At 66.4% G+C, this 18231-nt stretch overlaps 1 protein-coding gene across 2 annotated transcripts in view; it reads right to left on the reverse strand.

The window, feature by feature from the left end:
* CPNE2 (copine 2) overlaps positions 1-18231 on the reverse strand; it is an 80025-nt gene that overhangs the window by 51249 nt on the left and 10545 nt on the right. For both annotated transcript variants that reach the window (XM_064160619.1, XM_064160620.1), the window contains exons 2-3: positions 10382-10572; positions 1510-1689 (exon numbers count right to left, since the gene is read on the reverse strand). In XM_064160619.1, coding sequence (XP_064016689.1) covers positions 1510-1689; positions 10382-10546 — 345 coding nt within the window. In that variant the 5' untranslated portion in view covers positions 10547-10572. The remainder of the gene's footprint in view (positions 1-1509; positions 1690-10381; positions 10573-18231) is intronic.

The following is an 18231-nucleotide window of genomic DNA, read 5'->3' on the forward strand; positions in this document are numbered from 1 at the left end:
TAAGTGTGCCAAGCAGCTGTAAGTGTGCCAAGCAGCTGATGTTTGTCAAGCAGCTGCTATAAGTGTGCCAAGCAGCTGTAAGTGAGCCAAGCAGTTGATGTGTGCCAAGCAGCTGACACAAGTGTGCCAAGCAGCTGTGTGCCAAGCTGCTGATGTGTGTCAAGCAGCTGCTATAAGTGTGCCAAGCAGCTGTTGTAAGTGTGCCAAGCAGCTGACACAAGTGTGCCAAGCAGCTGATGTGTGCCAAGCAGCTGACACAAGTGTGCCAAGCAGCTGATGTGTGCCAAGCAGCTGCTATAATTGTGCCAAGCAGCTGATGTGTGCCAAGCAGCTGACACAAGTGTGCCAAGCAGCTGCTATAAGTGTGCCAAGCAGCTGCTATAAGTGTGCCAAGCAGCTGACACAAGTGTGCCAAGCAGCTGATGTGTGCCAAGCAGCTGTTGTAAGTGTGCCAAGCAGCTGATGTGTGCCAAGCAGCTGACACAAGTGTGCCAAGCAGCTGATGTGTGCCAAGCAGCTGCTATGTGCCAAGCAGCTATAAGTGTGCCAAGCAGCTGACACAAGTGTGCCAAGCAGCTGACACAAGTGTGCCAAGCAGCTGATGTGTGCCAAGCAGCTGCTATAAGTGTGCCAAGCAGCTGCTGTGTGCCAAGCAGCTGCTATAAGTGTGCCAAGCAGCTGACACAAGTGTGCCAAGCAGCTGATGTGTGCCAAGCAGCTGCTATAAGTGTGCCAAGCAGCTGCTGTGTGCCAAGCAGCTGCTCTAAGTGTGCCAAGCAGCTGACACAAGTGTGCCAAGCAGCTGATGTGTGCCAAGCAGCTGTTGTAAGTGTGCCAAGCAGCTGATGTGTGCCAAGCAGCTGACACAAGTGTGCCAAGCAGCTGATGTGTGCCAAGCAGCTGATGCAAGTGTGCCAAGCAGCTGATGTGTGTCAAGCAGCTGCTATAAGTGTGCCAAGCAGCTGACACAAGTGTGCCAAGCAGCTGATGTGTGCCAAGCAGCTGATGTGTGCCAAGCAGCTGATGTGTGCCAAGCAGCTGCTATAAGTGTGCCAAGCAGCTGATGCGTGCCAATCAGCTGACACAATTGTGCCAAGCAGCTGATGTGTGCCAAGCAGCTGCTATAAGTGTGCCAAGCAGCTGATGTGTGCCAAGCAGCTGATGCAAGTGTGCCAAGCAGCTGCTGTGTGCCAAGCAGCTGCTGTGTGCCAAGCAGCTGATGTGTGCCAAGCAGCTGATGCAAGTGTGCCAAGCAGCTGCTGTGTGCCAAGCATCTGTCAGAAGTGTGCCAAGCAGCTGATGCAAGTGTGCCAAGCAGCTGCTGTGTGCCAAGCATCTGTCAGAAGTGTGCCAAGCAGCTGATGCAAGTGTGCCAAGCAGCTGCTATAAGTGTGCCAAGCAGCCTCGCTGAGCCAGGCCAGGAGTGCCGCAGCTCTGCCAGCGGAAGGCAGAAGCGAGCTCCTGCCCAGCTGCCGGCCGTGCCCGCCGGGGGGTGCCCTGCAGCCCCACCGTGCCCAGGGTGCAGCAGAGCTGGCCCAGGAAGTCATGCTCTGCCAGCTGCAGGCTCGCCCGGTCCTGGTCGAAGAGGGCAAACTTCAGCCTCTGCACCTCCTCGAAGCGGTAGTCGAGGAGGAACTTCCTGGCGAAGGCAGGGTTCAGGTTGTTCACTGCTGTCTCCGTGCGGTCCAGCTGCGGGGCACAGCCAGGGGCACTCAGGGACCCGCAGCACCTCTGCCACAGCCCCGCGCAGAGCCCCGCGGCGGGCACCAGACTGAGCGCGGCAGGCGCCTGGCACAGCTGCCCCACCAGGCACCCCCAGGGCACAGCTGCCCCCTCCAGGCACCCCCAGGGCACAGCTGCCCCCTCCAGGCACCCCCAGGGCACAGCTGCCCCTCCAGGCACCCCCGGGGCACAGCTGCACCTCCAGGCATCCCCAGGGCACAGCTGCCCCCCCAGGCACCCCCAGGGCACAGCTGCCCCCTCCAGGCACCCCCAGGGCACAGCTGCACCTCTCCAGGCACCCCCAGGGCACAGCTGCCCCTCCAGGCACCCCCAGGGCACAGCTGCCCCCCTCCAGGCATCCCCAGGGCACAGCTGCCCCCTCCAGGCATCCCCAGGGCACAGCTGCCCCCTCCAGGCAGCCCCCAGGGCACAGCTGCCCCTCCACACAGCTCCCAGGGCACAGCTGCCCCTCTAGGCAACCCCAGGGCACAGCTGCCCCTCCAGGCACCCCCAGGGCACAGCTGCCCCCCTCCAGGCACCCCCAGGGCACAGCTGCCCCCTCCAGGCATCCCCAGGGCACAGCTGCCTCTCCAGGCACCCCCAGGGCACAGCTGCCCCCCTCCAGGCACCCCCAGGGCACAGCTGCCCCTCCAGGCACCCCCAGGGCACAGCTGCCCCCCTCCAGGCATCCCCAGGGCACAGCTGCCCCTCCAGGCACCCCCAGGGCACAGCTGCCCCTCCAGGCACCCCCAGGGCACAGCTGCCCCCCTCCAGGCACCCCCAGGGCACAGCTGCCCCCTCCAGGCATCCCCAGGGCACAGCTGCCTCTCCAGGCACCCCCAGGGCACAGCTGCCCCCCTCCAGGCACCCCCAGGGCACAGCTGCCCCTCCAGGCACCCCCAGGGCACAGCTGCCCCCCTCCAGGCACCCCCAGGGCACAGCTGCCCCCCTCCAGGCATCCCCAGGGCACAGCTGCCCCTCCAGGCATCCCCAGGGCACAGCTGCCCCTCCAGGCACCCCCGGGGCACAGCTGTCCCCCTCCAGGCACCCCCAGGGCACAGCTGCCCCTCCAGGCACCCCCAGGGCACAGCTGCCCCTCCAGGCACCCCCAGGGCACAGCTGCCCCCTCCAGGCAGCCCCCAGGGCACAGCTGCCCCCCCCAGGCAGTCGCCAGGGCACAGCTGCCCCTCCAGGCACCCCCAGGGCACAGCTGCCCCTCCAGGCACCCCCAGGGCACAGCTGCCCCCTCCAGGCACCTCCAGAGCACAGCTGCCCCCTCCAGGCACCCCCAGGGCACAGCTGCCCCCCTCCAGGCAGCCCCCAGGGCACAGCTGCCCCCTCCAGGCACCCACAGGGCACAGCTGCCCCTCCAGGCACCCCCAGGGCACAGCTGCCCCCTCCAGGCACCCCCAGGGCACAGCTGCCCCCCTCCAGGCACCCCCCAGGGCACAGCTGCCCCCTCCAGGCACCCACAGGGCACAGCTGCCCCTCCAGGCACCCCCGGGGCACAGATGCCCCTCCAGGCACCCCCAGGGCACAGCTGCCCCCTCCAGGCACCCCCAGGGCACAGCTGCACCTCCAGGCACCCCCAGGGCACAGCTGCCCCTCCAGGCACCCCCAGGGCACAGCTGCCCCTCCAGGCATCCCCAGGGCACAGCTGCCCCTCCACACAGCCCTCAGGGCACAGCTGCCCCCTCCAGGCATCCCTAGGGCACAGCTGCCCCCTCCAGGCACTCCTAGGGCACAGCTGCCCCTTCACACAGCCCCCAGGGCACAGCTGCCCCCTCCAGGCACCCCCAGGGCACAGCTGCCCCTTCACACAGCCCCCAGGGCACAGCTGCCCCTCCAGGCACCCCTAGGGTACAGCTGCCCCCCTCCAGGCACCCCCAGGGCACAGATGCCCCCTCCAGGCACCCCCAGGGCACAGCTGCCCCTCCAGGCACCCCCAGGGCACAGCTGCACCTCCAGGCATCCCCAGGGCACAGCTGCCCCTCCACACAGCCCCCAGAGCACAGCTGCCCCTCCAGGCACCCCCAGGGCACAGCTGCCCCTCCACACAGCCCCCAGGGCACAGCTGCCCCCTCCACACAGCCCCCAAGGCACAGCTGCCCCCTCCAGGCACCCCCAGGGCACAGCTGCCCCTCCAGGCATCCCCAAGGCACAGCTGCCCCCTCCAGGCACCCCCAGGGCACAGCTGCCCCTCCAGGCATCCCCAAGGCACAGCTGCCCCCTCCAGGCACCCCCAGGGCACAGCTGCCCCCTCCAGGCACCCCCAGGGCACAGCTGCCCCCTCCAGGCACCCCCAGGGCACAGCTGCCCCCTCCAGGCATCCCCCAGGGCACAGCTGCCCCTCCAGGCACTCCTAGGGCACAGCTGCCCCTCCACACAGCTCCCAGGGCACAGCTGCCCCCTCCAGGCACCCCCAGGGCACAGCTGCCCCTCCAGGCATCCCTAGGGCACAGCTGCCACCTCCAGGCACTCCTAGGGCACAGCTGCCCCTCCACACAGCTCCCAGGGCACAGCTGCCCCCTCCAGGCACCCCCAGGGCACAGCTGCCTCTCCACACAGCCCCCAGGGCACAGCTGCCCCTCCAGGCACCCCCAGGGCACAGCTGCCCCCTCCAGGCACCCCCAGGGCACAGCTGCCCCCTCCAGGCACCCCCAGGGCACAGCTGCCTCTCCACACAGCCCCCAGGGCACAGCTGCCCCCTCCAGGCACCCCCAGGGCACAGCTGCCCCCTCCAGGCACCCCCAGGGCACAGCTGCCCCCTCCAGGCATCCCCAGGGCACAGCTGCCCCTCCAGGCAGGTGCCAGCTCCTGTTCTGCACCCATCAAGAGTGGGTGCCAAGGGGTGCCAACAAGCAGGGCAGGGGCACCCATGCCAGCCCAGGCTCAGGGCAGGGTCAGGGCTCGCTGAGGCAGGAGCTCTTTGCCCGCTCCCAGCAGCTGCAGCTCTCTCACCCCTCTGGTCCTCAGCCAGAGCCCCCCAGCTGCCATCCACAGACTGACAGAGTGCCTTGGGTGGGAAGGGGCCTCACAGCACAGCCAGTGCCAACCTCACGCCTGCCATGGGCAAGGGGCACCTCTCACAGCACTCGAGGCCTCATCCAGGCTGGCACTGAACACCTCCAGGGAGGTGGTGGAGCACAGAATGGGATCCAAGATCGAAGATGTGCCAGGCTCTCACCACCCTCAACCTGTGCCAGTCTCTGCCCACCCTCACTGCCAACATTTCCTCCCTCCTCTCCACTCTCCCTCTCCCCTCTCCCAGCTCAGAGCCATTCTCCCTCCTCCTGGCACTGCCAGCCCTTGCCCAAAGTCCCTCCCCAGCTCCCCTGCAGCCCCTTCAGGCACTGCAAGGCTGCTCTCAGCTCTCCCTGCAGCCTTCTCCTCCCCAGGCTGCACAGCCCCAACTCTGCCAGCCTGTGCCCACAGCAGAGCTTCTCCAGCAGCCTCTCAGCCTCTCGGTGGCCTCCTCTGGCCCCTGCCCAGCAGCTCCAGGTCCTCTCCCTCACTGCCAACCATTCCTTCCTCCTCTCCACCCTCAGTCTCCTCAGTGCAGAGCACTGACCCAGGCTGCTTCCTGCCTCAGCTGAGTCCTCCCAGCCAAAAGCTCTTTCTGGCTGTCAGGATGCCCTTTGCCAGGGGCAGGGGCACCTCTCACCAGCCCAGGCTGCCCAAGGCCTCCTCCAGCCTGGCCTGGAGCACCTGCACAGCGTTCAGGCTGTGGAGCTCAGAGCAGGGAGGAGCAGAGCAAGGCAGGAAGGCACAAGGCAGAAGAGCAACCCTCCAGCATCGCCCCCTGGGGCTGCTTCTGCCTTAGCCTGCCAAGGACCCGAACAGCCCAAGCCAGCCCTGGGGCACTCCTCATGCATCTCACCAGGCAGCAGGAGAAGCAGGAGGCTGGGGGGAGCCAGGAGAGAAGAGTGCAGCAGACTCTGCCACCCTGGGCAGGCTGAGAGGGCATGTGCCTGCCAGCTTGGAAGGGCAAGAGCAGAGAGGAGGGTGGCAGGGAAGCTGCTGCTGCGGCAGGGCAGGCTCCAGGGCAGCATCCCACGGGAGCAGAGCAGACTTGGCAGGAGCTGCTGCGAGTGTGGGCTGGCAGAGCAGCATGGCACAGGAGGAGAGACAGGCGTGGGGAGGCAGAGAACACAGCCCTGGCACAGGCTGCACCGGGCTGGAAGGGACCCTCCAGGGGCAGCAGGGACAGCTCCAGCCAGAGCAGGCTGCACAGGGACACAGCCAGGCTGAGCCTGGAGGTCTCCATCGACAGAGCCTCCAGCACCTCCCTGGGCAGCCTGTGCCAGGCGCTCCCCACCCTCCCTGGGCACAACTCCCTCCTGATGCCAACCTAACTCTGCCCTGCTCCAGCTCCAAATCATTGCCCTCAGCCTGTCCCCACAGCCCCTTCTGAGCAGTCCCTCCCCAGCCTGCCTGCAGCTCCCCTGCAAGTACTCTGAGGTCTGCCTGGAGCCTCCTCCAAGCACCCAAAACTGCCTGCCAGAGCAGTGCCCAGCACAGAGCCAGGCTGGCTGAGCAGCTGGGGCAGGGCAGTGCCCAGCACAGAGCCAGGCTGGTGAGCAGCTGGGGCAGGGCAGTGCCCAGCACAGAGCCAGGCTGGGGAGCAGCTGGGGCAGGGCAGTGCCCAGCACAGAGCCAGGCTGGCTGAGCAGCTGGAGCAGGGCAGTGCCCAGCACAGAGCCAGGCTGGCTGAGCAGCTGGGGCAGGGCAGTGCCCAGCACAGAGCCAGGCTGGTGAGCAGCTGGGGCAGGGCAGTGCCCAGCACAGAGCCAGGCTGGGGAGCAGCTGGGGCAGGGCAGTGCCCAGCACAGAGCCAGGCTGGGGAGCAGCTGGGGCAGGGCAGTGCCCAGCACAGAGCCAGGCTGGCTGAGCAGCTGGGGCAGGGCAGTGCCCAGCACAGAGCCAGGCTGGGGAGCAGCTGGGGCAGGGCAGTGCCCAGCACAGAGCCAGGCTGGGGAGCAGCTGGGGCAGGGCAGTGCCCAGCACAGAGCCAGGCTGGCTGAGCAGTGGCTGCAGAGCAGCCTGCAGCAGAAGGCCCTGGGGGGGTCAGGGGGTGCCCAAGTGCCCAGCAGGCAGCACTGGTGGCTGCAGCCCAGAGCCAGCTGTGTGCTGGCTGCAGCCAGAGCAGGCAGAGCAGCAGCACAGGGAGGGGATTCTGCCCCTCCAATCTGCTCTGCTCAGCCCTCCCCTGCAGCACTGCCTCCAGCTCTGGGAACCCAGCACAGGAAGGGCCTGGAGCTGCTGGGCAGGGGCCAGAGGAGGCCACCGAGAGGCTGAGAGGCTGCTGGAGAAGCTCTGCTGTGGGCACAGGCTGGCAGAGTTGGGGCTGTGCAGCCTGGGGAGGAGAAGGCTGCAGGGAGAGCTGAGAGCAGCCTTGCAGTGCCTGAAGGGGCTGCAGGGGAGCTGGGGAGGGACTTTGGGCAAGGGCTGGCAGTGCCAGGAGGAGGGAGAATGGCTTGGAGCTGGGAGAGGGGAGAGGGAGAGTGGAGAGGAGGGAGGAATTGTTGGCAGTGAGGGTGGGCAGAGCCTGGCACAGGTTGAGGGTGGTGAGAGCCTGGCACATCTTCGATCTTGGATCCCTTTCTGTGCTTCACAACCTCCCTGGAGGTGTTCAGTGCCAGCCTGGATGAGACCCTTAGCAGCCTGTGCTGGTGGGAGGTGCCCCCTGCCCTTGGCAGGGTGGGGTTGGCACTGGGCTGAGCAGTGAGGTCCCTTCCAACCCAGCCCATTCTATGGCTCCCTGCATCCCTGGCACCTGCAGATGCCCAGCACTCCCAGACTGGCAGATGGTACCTCAGGTGCAGAGAAGTGCCCAGGGTGGGTGCTCAGAGCAGCACAAAGGCAACAGCATGGCTGAGTCCTGCCTCTGGGCACCACAGCCCAGCTCTTGCATGGCATCAGTGGGGCAGAGCATTCACCACCTCCCACCCTCCAGATGACTTCTGGGCCTGTGCTTTGCTCCCTCCCCCCCTCCCCCACAACCCCTCCAGGGCTGACCCACAAAGATTCCTTCAGCCAGGCCCAGCCATGGCACCTGGGGCACAGCCCTGGCACCCAGCTCAGAAACTGGCACCCCCACAGCTGCCAGTGGACCTGGAGCAGCAAAGCAGCAGCTGCAGCAGGCCTGGCATCGGGCACAGGGTGAGGAGGACTCAGGGGGCAGTGCTGTGGGGTGGGTTCACACTGCTCAGCCGCTGCTGTGCCCACCCATGCCCTGCACCACAGCTCTGGGGTGGGAAGGGACTTCAGAGGTCATCTCCCCCAAGCTCCCTGCCACGGGCAGGGGCTCAGCTGCCCAGGGCCAACCCCAGCCTGGCACCCTCACCCATCCAAACGGGCAACAGGTCCCCTCCTGGGCCAGGGACACCTCTGCGTGGCCACAGTGCACGCAGGGGCTCTGAGCCATGCTGGCACAGGGTGCCAAGGCTCTGCCAGCTGTCCCACCCAGCAAGGCCCTGGCCCTGCCTGGCACCCAGCCACAGCCCAAACCAGCCCCTGCCAGGCCTGGCTGATGGAGGGTGTTGGTCCTGGCTGCACTGAGACCACACAGTGTGCCAGCTGATGCTGTGCATGGCAGCACCATGGCATGGGAGAGATCACACAGTGTGCCAGCTGATGCTGTGCATGGCAGCACCATGGCATGGGAGAGGCCATGCAGTGTGCCAGCTGATGCTGTGAATGGCAGCACCATGGCATGGGAGAGACCACACAGTGTGCCAGCTGATGCTGTGAATGGCAGCACCATGGCATGGGAGAGACCACACAGTGTGCCAGCTGATGCTGTGAATGGCAGCACCATGGCATGGGAGAGACCACACAGTGTGCCAGCTGATGCTGTGAATGGCAGCACCATGGCATGGGAGAGACCACACAGTGTGCCAGCTGATGCTGTGAATGGCAGCACCATGGCATGGGAGAGGCCACGCAGAGTGCCAGCTGATGCTGTGCATGGCAGCACCATGGCATGGGAGAGGCCACACAGTGTGCCAGCTGATGCTGTGAATGGCAGCACCATGGCATGGGAGAGGCCACACAGTGTGCCAGCTGATGCTGTGCATGGCAGCACCATGGCATGAGAGAGACCACACAGTGTGCCAGCTGATGCTGTGAATGGCAGCACCATGGCATGGGAGAGACCACGCAGTGTGCCAGCTGATGCTGTGCATGGCAGCACCATGGCATGGGAGAGGCCACACAGTGTGCCAGCTGATGCTGTGCATGGCAGCACCATGGCATGGGAGAGACCACACAGTGTGCCAGCTGATGCTGTGAATGGCAGCACCATGGCATGGGAGAGGCCATGCAGTGTGCCAGCTGATGCTGTGAATGGCAGCACCATGGCATGGGAGAGGCCACGCAGTGTGCCAGCTGATGCTGTGCATGGCAGCACCATGGCATGGGAGAGACCACACAGTGTGCCAGCTGATGCTGTGCATGGCAGCACCATGGCATGGGAGAGACCACACAGTGTGCCAGCTGATGCTGTGAATGGCAGCACCATGGCATGGCAGCAGCCCAGCCCATGTGCCAGCTGCTGCTGTGGTGCCCACAGTGGTGCTGCTTGGCCTCGATGACCCTGGGAGGGCTTTTCCAAGCCAGCCTGTTCTGTGACTCTCACAACATGCCAGCTCCTGGCCTGCCACCCAGGGCTGCCAGGCAGTGCCCGTGGTGCCAGTCAGAGAGAGGCTAAACAGAGCAAAAAGAAGGCAGAGCCAAGCAGCAGAAGCCTCAAAGCTTTGTGCTGTGGAGCAGCTCTGGAAGCAGAAGTGCTGCAGAGACACTGCTGGCAGCAAGAGAGATCCTCAGCAGTGCAACCAGGGCAGGGCTGAGCAGCTCTCAAGGGTCCCATGCCAAGGGGAGCTGTGCCCCTGCAGCCTCCCTGCTGCCAGCTGCAGCACACCTTGGATGGTGCCCTTGGGGTCAGCTGCTCCTTACAGGGGCACAGCCTTGGCCGGGCTGGCAAAGCTCTCTGGGAGCATCCAGGCCAGCAGCAACCCAGCCCCACCCTGGGCACCAAACCCTCTGCCCAGGTGCCATGGCCACACAGCTCTGCAGCACCTCCAGCCAGGGGCACTGCACCACCTCCAGCGCTGCCCGGAGCGGGGCAGGGAGGCAGGGGGCAGGGAGGCAGGGGGCAGCAGAGGACCTGACCACACAGTGACCAGGGTGGCATGGGGCACGCAGGGGGGCTGGGGGGCACAGGAGCCGGCAGCGCTGCCCGCAGCGGGGCAGGGAGGCAGGGGGCAGGGGGCAGGAGGCAGGGAGGCATGGAGGCAGGAGGCAGGGGGCAGGAGGCAGGAGGCAGGAGGCAGGAGGCAGGGGGCAGGGAGGCAGGCAGCAGGGAGGCAGGGGGCAGGAGGCAGGGGGCAGGCGGCAGGGAGGCAGGGGGCAGGGAGGCAGGGGGCAGGGGGGCAGAGGCAGGGAGGCAGGGGGCAGGGGGGCAGGGGGCAGGGGGCAGGGGGCAGGGGGGCAGGGGGCAGGGGGGCAGGGGGCAGGGAGGCAGGGGGCAGGGAGGCAGGGGGCAGGGGGGCAGGGGGCAGGGAGGCAGGGGGCAGGGGGCAGGGGGCAGGGGGCAGGGGGCAGCGGGGCAGGCGGCAGCGGGGCCAGCCCCAGCAGGCGCAGGCAGCTCCGCGCTTACCTCCACCCATTTGCCGTCGACTTCCAGGAAGAGGACGCAGAAGGGGTCGGACTTGGAGGTGACATCTCTGTCCAGCAGGTTGTGCCCGCAGACGGACAGCTCCACCCTGCAGACGCAGCAGTGGGGGCCGACGGGCGCCGGGGGGGCAGTGCCAGTGTGCGCCATGGGCTCGGCCGGCGGCTGCGGGCGCTCTGCGGGCAGGAGCAGGGCAGAGAGGCTGAGCGCCCAGCGGGCAGGGGGAAAAGGCTCCCTGCCGGCAGCCTGCAAGGGGCACAGAGCTGAGGGCACCCCGAGCCGCGGAGAGGCCCGGGAGGTGCCAGGGGAGGTGCCATTTCGTGCCCCCCGAGCCCTGCTCCCCTGCCAAGCCGCCCGCAGAGGCAGCTCCTGCCCCTTCCCCCGCTCCGTGCCCCCGGGGGGATGTGCAGGCTGCTGGCAGGGCAGCAGAGCCTGGGTTCAGCCTTGGCAGCGCTGCCAGTTAGAGCCTGGAGCTGCCCAACGGGAGCTGCCAGGCTGAAGTGGTGGGCAGGGGCGGGCAGAGAGGGCACCGGAGGCCGGGCTCAGGGGAAGGTCTGTGTGAGGCTGTGGCACCAGGGGGGCCCTGGGGCAGCGTGGCCCAGGTGGGCTGTGGGGGCCCTGCACTGCTGCACGCAGCTGTGAGCAGCCTCTGCGGGCACAGCCTCAGCTCAGTCCTCTCTGGGAGCCTTCCTCCTTCTGCCCCTTGGGCAGGGGTCAAAGGGCACCTGCCCCCCTCAGCCATGGGGGCAGCCTGGGCAGAGCCCTCTGCACAGCCTCCCTGCCCTGCAGCAGACCCACACTGCCACCCACTCTGGTGCCAGCTGCAGACTGACCGAGGGTGCCTCCATTCCAGACCACTAATGAAGCTGTCAGGAGCTGTCCACACTGCTCCACCCCAACCCCCTGGCATGTGTGGCACCAAAGCAGGGCCAGCTGTGGGCAGGCAGCCATCCCCTGTGCCTCTGCAGAGCCCAGCTCCTCCTGGCCCTGCCACCACCAGAGCCCCAGGGCCGCTGGCTGGGTGAGTGCCACCCCCACGGCAGCTGCCTCTGCCCTCTGCAGCCCACGGGGACAGCTGCAGCTCCACCAAGGACTTTATTCCTCCTCCTCCTCCTCCTCCCCCTCCTCCTCCTCCTCCTCCTTGTTTTCTTGTCCTTTAATGCACAGATCATGCAATTGAGGTCCTAAAATAGGCAGCCCTGAGCTATTTCTGCTGCTGTCTGCCACTCCATCCACACAGCAAACAGGGGGCAGCTGTGCTGGCATGGGCCTGCTCCTGCTGCAGCAGGCAGAGCTGGGCTGGCTTTTTCCATCTCCCCTTCCCCCCCCAGACCCAGGCACCGACTCACAAGAAGCAGAGGCAACAAAATGACTCAGAGGGAAAAGCTTTTTCCCAGGGCTGGCAGGCACCAAAACATCCTCCTGGCACACTCCAGCCCCTGGCTCAGCCTGCCCAGCTCCCCCAGCACTGCAGGCAGGCAATGGCCATGGGCACCTGAAGTGGTGAGTGCAGGCAGGGCTGGCTCAGGGCAGAGAGCTGCGGGGATCTGCTCTGCCTGTAAGGACACAACCCCCACATGGGCACACAAAACTGCCTGCCCGGGCAGTGCCCAGCATAGAGCCAGGCTGGCTGAGCAGCTGGGGCAGGGCAGTGCCCAGCATAAAGCCAGGCTGGCTGAGCAGCTGGGGCAGGGCAGTGCCCAGCACAGAGCCAGGCTGAGGAGCAGCTGGGGCAGGGCAGTGCCCAGCATAGAGCCAGGCTGGCTGAGCAGCTGGGGCAGGGCAGTGCCCAGCAGAGAGCCAGGCTGGGGAGCAGCTGGGGCAGGGCAGTGCCCAGCACAGAGCCAGGCTGGGGAGCAGCTGGGGCAGGGCAGTGCCCAGCACAGAGCCAAGCTGGCTGAGCAGCTGGGGCAGGGCAGTGCCCAGCACAGAGCCAGGCTGGCTGAGCAGCTGGGGCAGGGCAGTGCCCAGCACAGAGCCAGGCTGGGGAGCAGTGGCTGCAGAGCAGCCTGCAGCAGAAGGCCTTGGGGGGGTCAGGGGGTGCCCAAGTGCCCAGCAGGCAGCACTGGTGGCTGCAGCCCAGAGCCAGCTGTGTGCTGGCTGCAGCCAGAGCAGGCAGAGCAGCAGCACAGGGAGGGGATTCTGCCCCTCCAATCTGCTCTGCTCAGCCCTCCCCTGCAGCACTGCCTCCAGCTCTGGGAACCCAGCACAGGAAGGGCCTGGAGCTGCTGGGCAGGGGCCAGAGGAGGCCACCGAGAGGCTGAGAGGCTGCTGGAGAAGCTCTGCTGTGGGCACAGGCTGGCAGAGTTGGGGCTGTGCAGCCTGGGGAGGAGAAGGCTGCAGGGAGAGCTGAGAGCAGCCTTGCAGTGCCTGAAGGGGCTGGAGGGGAGCTGGGGAGGGACTTTGGGCAAGGGCTGGCAGTGCCAGGAGGAGGGAGAATGGCTCTGAGCTGGGAGAGGGGAGAGGGAGAGTGGAGAGGAGGGAGGACTTGTTGGCAGTGAGGGTGGGCAGAGCCTGGCACAGGCTGCCCAGGGAGGCTGTGGCTGCCCCCTCCCTGCAGGTGCTGAGTGCCAGGCTGGGTGAGGCCTCTGCTGTGCTCTTTGGTGACACAGAGGAGCCTCCAGCCTGCCCCTGGTCTCCAGAGCAGCCTCACTGCTCCTCCCTGCACAGCCACTCAGTCACCTGCACAGCATCCTGCTGCTGGCCCTCAGCAAATGCCTCTGCCCTGGGCAGCTGCAGGGGGATGCTGGCACTGGGCAGTGCCCTGCAGGCTGCCCCTGTGGCACAGACTCACAGAGTCACACAAGTGGCAGGGCTGGAAGGGACCCCAGGGACCACCCAGCTGCAACCCCTGCCATGGGCAGGGACACCTCACACCAGAGCAGGCTGCCCACAGCCACCTCCAGCCTGGCCTGAGGCACCTCCAGGCATGAGGCTTCCAGCACCTCCCTGGGCAACCTGTGCCAGGCTCTCAGCACCCTCCTGCTGAGCAGCTCCTTCCTGGCATCCAATCTCCATCTCCCCACTCCTACTTCTGCTCCATCCCCCCCAGCCCTAGCACCCCCCATACCCTCACAAGTCCCTCCCCAGCTCTCCTGCAGCCCCTGCAGAAGCTCTCCCTGCAGCCTTCTCCTTCCCAGCCTGCACAGCCCCAACTCTCTCAGCCTGTGCCCACAGCAGGGCAGCTCCAGCCCTCTGAGCATCCTCCTGCCCTCCTCTGGGCACCTTCCAGCCCTCTCCTGGCACAGGCTCCAGAGCTGGGCACAGGGCTGCAGCTGTGGGCTCAGCAGAGCAGAGCAGAGGGCACAATCCCCTCCCTGGCCCTGCTGCCCACACTGCTGCTGCTGCAGCCCAGCCTCTGCTGGGCTCTCTGGGCTGCCAGTGCCCACTGACTCCCACCAGAGGACCTTCCCCCACCCTGTGAGACAGAGCCAGGCTGGAAGAATGGGAGGCTGGGCTGGGGCTGAGCCCAAAGGCTCCCAAATTCCCCTGGCAGAGGGGAGGTGTCTTGGGGCTGGGGCTGGGGCTGTGGGCTGCAGGGCACTGCTTGGGCTTGGTGCTCTGAGAGGCCTCTGCCAGCCTCAGCAGCTGCCTGATGCTCTGCCTTAAGGCAGGCAGCACAGCTGGGGAGGCTCCAGAGCCTGGGCCAGCAGCTCCCCAGGAAAGCCACCAAGAGGCAGAGCAGGCAGAGCCAGTCCTGGGTGCAAGCCAAACGCTTCATGCCACCACTGTGCCACCACAGCCTACGTGCCTGTCCTCCAGGTCCTGACAGCTCCCTGTGTGCCTGTCCTCCAGGTCCTGCCAGCTCCCTGTGTGCCTGTCCTCCAGGTCCTGCCAGCTCCCTGTGTGCCTGTCCTCCAGGTCCTGACAGCTCAAAGTGCCAACCTAGCACCCAGCCCTGCCCAAACAACCAGACCATGGCACTCAGTGCCCAGCCAGCCTTGGCTCCAACCCCTCCAGCCACGGCCACTCCACCACCTCCCTGGGCAGCCCATGCCAGTGCCAATCACTCTCTCTGCCAGCAGCTTCCTCCTCACAGCCAGCCCACACCTGCCCTGCCACAGCTTCAGCCTGGGTCCCCTCATTTGGCCTCTGCCTGGCTGAGCTGTGGTGTGCTGGTGGTTGCCTGATCAGTGTCTAAATAGCTGAGGAGTGGGTGCCAGGAGACTGAAGCCTCACCCAATTCAACACCTCCAGGGAGGGGGCAGCCACAACCTCCCTGGGCAACCTGTGCCAGTCTCTCTCCACCCTCACTGCCAACAGTTTCTTCCCCCTCTCCCAGCTCCAAGCCATTCTCCCTCCTCCTGGCACTGCCAGCCCTTGCCCAGAGTCCCTCCCAGCTCCCCTGCAGCCCCTTCAGGCACTGCAAGGCTGCTCTCAGCTCTCCCTGCAGCCTTCTCCTCCCCAGGCTGCACAGCCCCAACTCTGCCAGCCTGTGCCCACAGCAGAGCTTCTCCAGCAGCCTCTCAGCCTCTCGGTGGCCTCCTCTGGCCCCTGCCCAGCAGCTCCAGGCCCCTCCTGTGCTGGAGGCACCACAAGAGGACTCCCAGCACCTTGTGGGCTGCTGAGGGACCCTTTCCCTCCATGCAAAGGTGGCACAGCATCAGCCTCCCTGGCGCCCCAGGCAGCAGGGGCAGCAGCAGGTGCTGCGGCAGTGCAGCTGATCCCAGCTGGCAGCAGTGCCAGCAGGGCAGCAGTGCCAGCAGAGAAGGCCCTGAGGAGGCAGGGCATTAGTGGCCATCGGTTTGGATGTTTCACCCCTGTGGCAGAGCTGCTCTGCTGCTCCTGCATCACTGACAGCAGCACCGAGCAAGGCTTCGGATGCTCTCCAGGCGCCACCGCCCCCAGCCCAGCTGTGGCCCAGAGCCACCCCCACGGCGGCTGGGCAGAACGAGGCCATCCCCTGCCTGCTTCCTACAGACCTCCCCCCTCAGCACAGCTCCTCACGGCTCTCTCTGTGTCCGCTCACCCAGGCCAACGCTGCCCACTGCCTGCTGGCACTGAGGACTGCCAAGGGGCAGCCAGGGGCAGAGCAGATGCTCTGAAGCAGCCGAGTGGAACAAACGCCCCCAGCCAGTCCCACCAGCACAGGGGGCTCCTGGGGCTCACCAGTACCAGCCACTGCTCCCCTCACCACCTCCATGGCCACTCATGGCACCTCCCCTGCCCGGGCCAGAGCTGAGGCAGCCTCACAGGCACCGAGCACAAATCCACCGCCTCCTGCTGCCCCTCTGCCACCCCCAGCTGTGGCACAGCAGCTGCTGGGCTCCAGGAGAGAGCAGCGAAGCTCATGGTGAAGTGCCCACAGGGTGGGAGCTGGACCCTTCCACGCAGTCCCACCTCGGCCTGGACCCCCTCCTCGTGCCCTGCTGGGTGCCACCACACAGCCCCAGCACCGAGGGCACCCCTACACCTGCTGCGCTGTCCTCTGATCCTGCCCCCTGGCAGCGCCAACTGCCGTGCCCTGCAGTGCTCCAGCCCCTGTGCCAAGCGTCCCTCCGGGGTGCCCCCCACAACTGCAGGCCGCTGCTGCAGGGCAGGAGCCAGCTCCCCTCCGAGGGGCTCACACCCACGGGGACACCACCACCGGAGCCGCCAGCGAGCCGCGGCCGCGACCCCCCTCCGCACGCTGCCGGGGGGCAGGCGGTCCCCGCTGCCGCCGGCTGGCACCGCCGGGGTGCCCTCGGGCAGCGCCTGCCCTGCCCTGCCCTGCCCCGCCCCGGGGGGCAGCAGGGGTTTGCCGCGGGGCTGCAGACGGAGCTCGCAGCCAGGGGGTCCCTCGGCCGCCCCCGCAGTCCCTACGGCACTCACCGGGGGGCAGGCAGCAGCCCGACGGGCAGGCGAGGGCCGGGCCCCGGGGGCGGCTCCGCAGCCCTCAGCCGGGCTCCAGCCGGGCAAACGAAAGCAAAAGTTGGCAGCGGCTCAGCGCCGGGGCCGAGCCCCGCCCGGCCGTGACGCGGGGCAGGGCGCAGCCGCTCCCGAGAGCCGCCCACGGCCGGGGGCAGCCCACGGGGGCATCTCCGCGGAGCGCTGCCAGCTGCTGCCAACAGCTGCGCCGCGGGGCAGGCTGCGGGAGGCTGCTCCGCCTGCTGCATGCCCTCTGCCCGTTGCATGTCCTCCTCTGCCTGTTGCATGCCCTCTGCCTGTTGCATGCCCTCTGCCTGTTGCATGCCTTCCTCTGCCCGTTGCATGCCCTCCTCTGCCTGCTGCATGCCCTCCTCTGCCTCTTGCATGCCCTCCTCTGCCTCTTGCATGCCCTCCTCTGCCTGTGGCATGCCCTCTGCCTGTTACATGCCTTCCTCTGCCTGTTGCATGCCCTCTGCCTGTTACATGCCTTCCTCTGCCTGTTGCATGCCCTCCTCTGCCTGTTGCATGCCTTCCTCTGCCTGTTGCATGCCCTCCTCTGCCTCTTGCATGCTCTCCTCTGCCTGTTGCATGCCTTCCTCTGCCTGCTGCATGCCCTCCTCTGCCTCTTGCATGCCCTCCTCTGCCTCTTGCATGCCCTCCTCTGCCTGTGGCATGCCCTCTGCCTGTTACATGCCTTCCTCTGCCTGTTGCATGCCCTCTGCCTGTTACATGCCTTCCTCTGCCTGTTGCATGCCCTCCTCTGCCTGTTGCATGCCTTCCTCTGCCTGTTGCATGCCCTCCTCTGCCTCTTGCATGCTCTCCTCTGCCTGTTGCATGCCCCCCTCTGCCTGTTGCATGCCCCCCTCTGCCTGTTGCATGCTCTCCTCTGCCTGTTGCATGCCCTCTGCCTGTTGCATGCCCTCTGCCTGTTACATGCCTTCCTCTGCCTGTTGCATGCCCTCCTCTGCCTGCTGCATGCCCTCTGCCTGTTACATGCCTTCCTCTGCCTGTTGCATGCCCTCTGCCTGTTGCATGCCCTTCTCTGCCTGTTGCATGCCCTCTGCCCGTTGCATGCCCTCCTCTGCCTGTTGCATGCCCACTGCCTGTTGCATGCCTTCCTCTGCCTGGTGCATGCCCTCCTCTGCCTGTTGCATGCCCTCTGCCTGTTGCATGCCTTCCTCTGCCTGTTGCATGCCTTCCTCTGCCTGTTGCATGCCCTCCTCTGCCTGCTGCATGCCCTCTGCCTGTTACATGCCTTCCTCTGCCTGTTGCATGCCCTCTGCCTGTTGCATGCCCTTCTCTGCCTGTTGCATGCCCTTCTCTGCCTGTTGCATGCCCTCCTCTGCCTGTTGCATGCCCACTGCCTGTTGCATGCCTTCCTCTGCCTGTTGCATGCCCTCCTCTGCCTGGTGCATGCCCTCCTCTGCCTGTTGCATGCCCTCTGCCTGTTGCATGCCCTCCTCTGCCTGTTGCATGCCCTCCTCTGCCTGTTGCATGCCCTCTGCCTGTTACATGCCTTCCTCTGCCCGCTGCATGCCCTCCTCTGCCTGTTGCATGCCCTCTGCCCATTGCATGCCCTCCTCTGCCTGTTGCATGCCCTCTGCCCATTGCATGCCCTCTTCTGCCTGTTGCCTGCCCTCCTCTGCCTGTTGCATGCCCTCTGCCCATTGCATGCCCTCCTCTGCCTGTTGCATGCCCTCTGCCTGTTGCATGCCTTCCTCTGCCTGTTGCATGCCCTCTTCTGCCTGTTGCCTGCCCTCCTCTGCCTGTTGCATGCCCTCTGCCCCTTGCATGCCCTCCTCTGCCTGTTGCATGCCCTCCTCTGCCTGTTGCATGCCCTCTGCCCGTTGCATGCCCTCCTCTGCCTGTTGCATGCCCTCTGCCCGTTGCATGCCCTCCTCTGCCTGTTGCATGCCCTCCTCTGCCCGTTGCATGCCCTCTGCCCGTTGCATGCCCTCCTCTGCCTGTTGCATGCCCTCTGCCTGTTG

This window comes from Pogoniulus pusillus, chromosome 20 (assembly GCF_015220805.1).
Source record: "Pogoniulus pusillus isolate bPogPus1 chromosome 20, bPogPus1.pri, whole genome shotgun sequence".
Classification (NCBI taxonomy): domain Eukaryota; kingdom Metazoa; phylum Chordata; class Aves; order Piciformes; family Lybiidae; genus Pogoniulus; species Pogoniulus pusillus.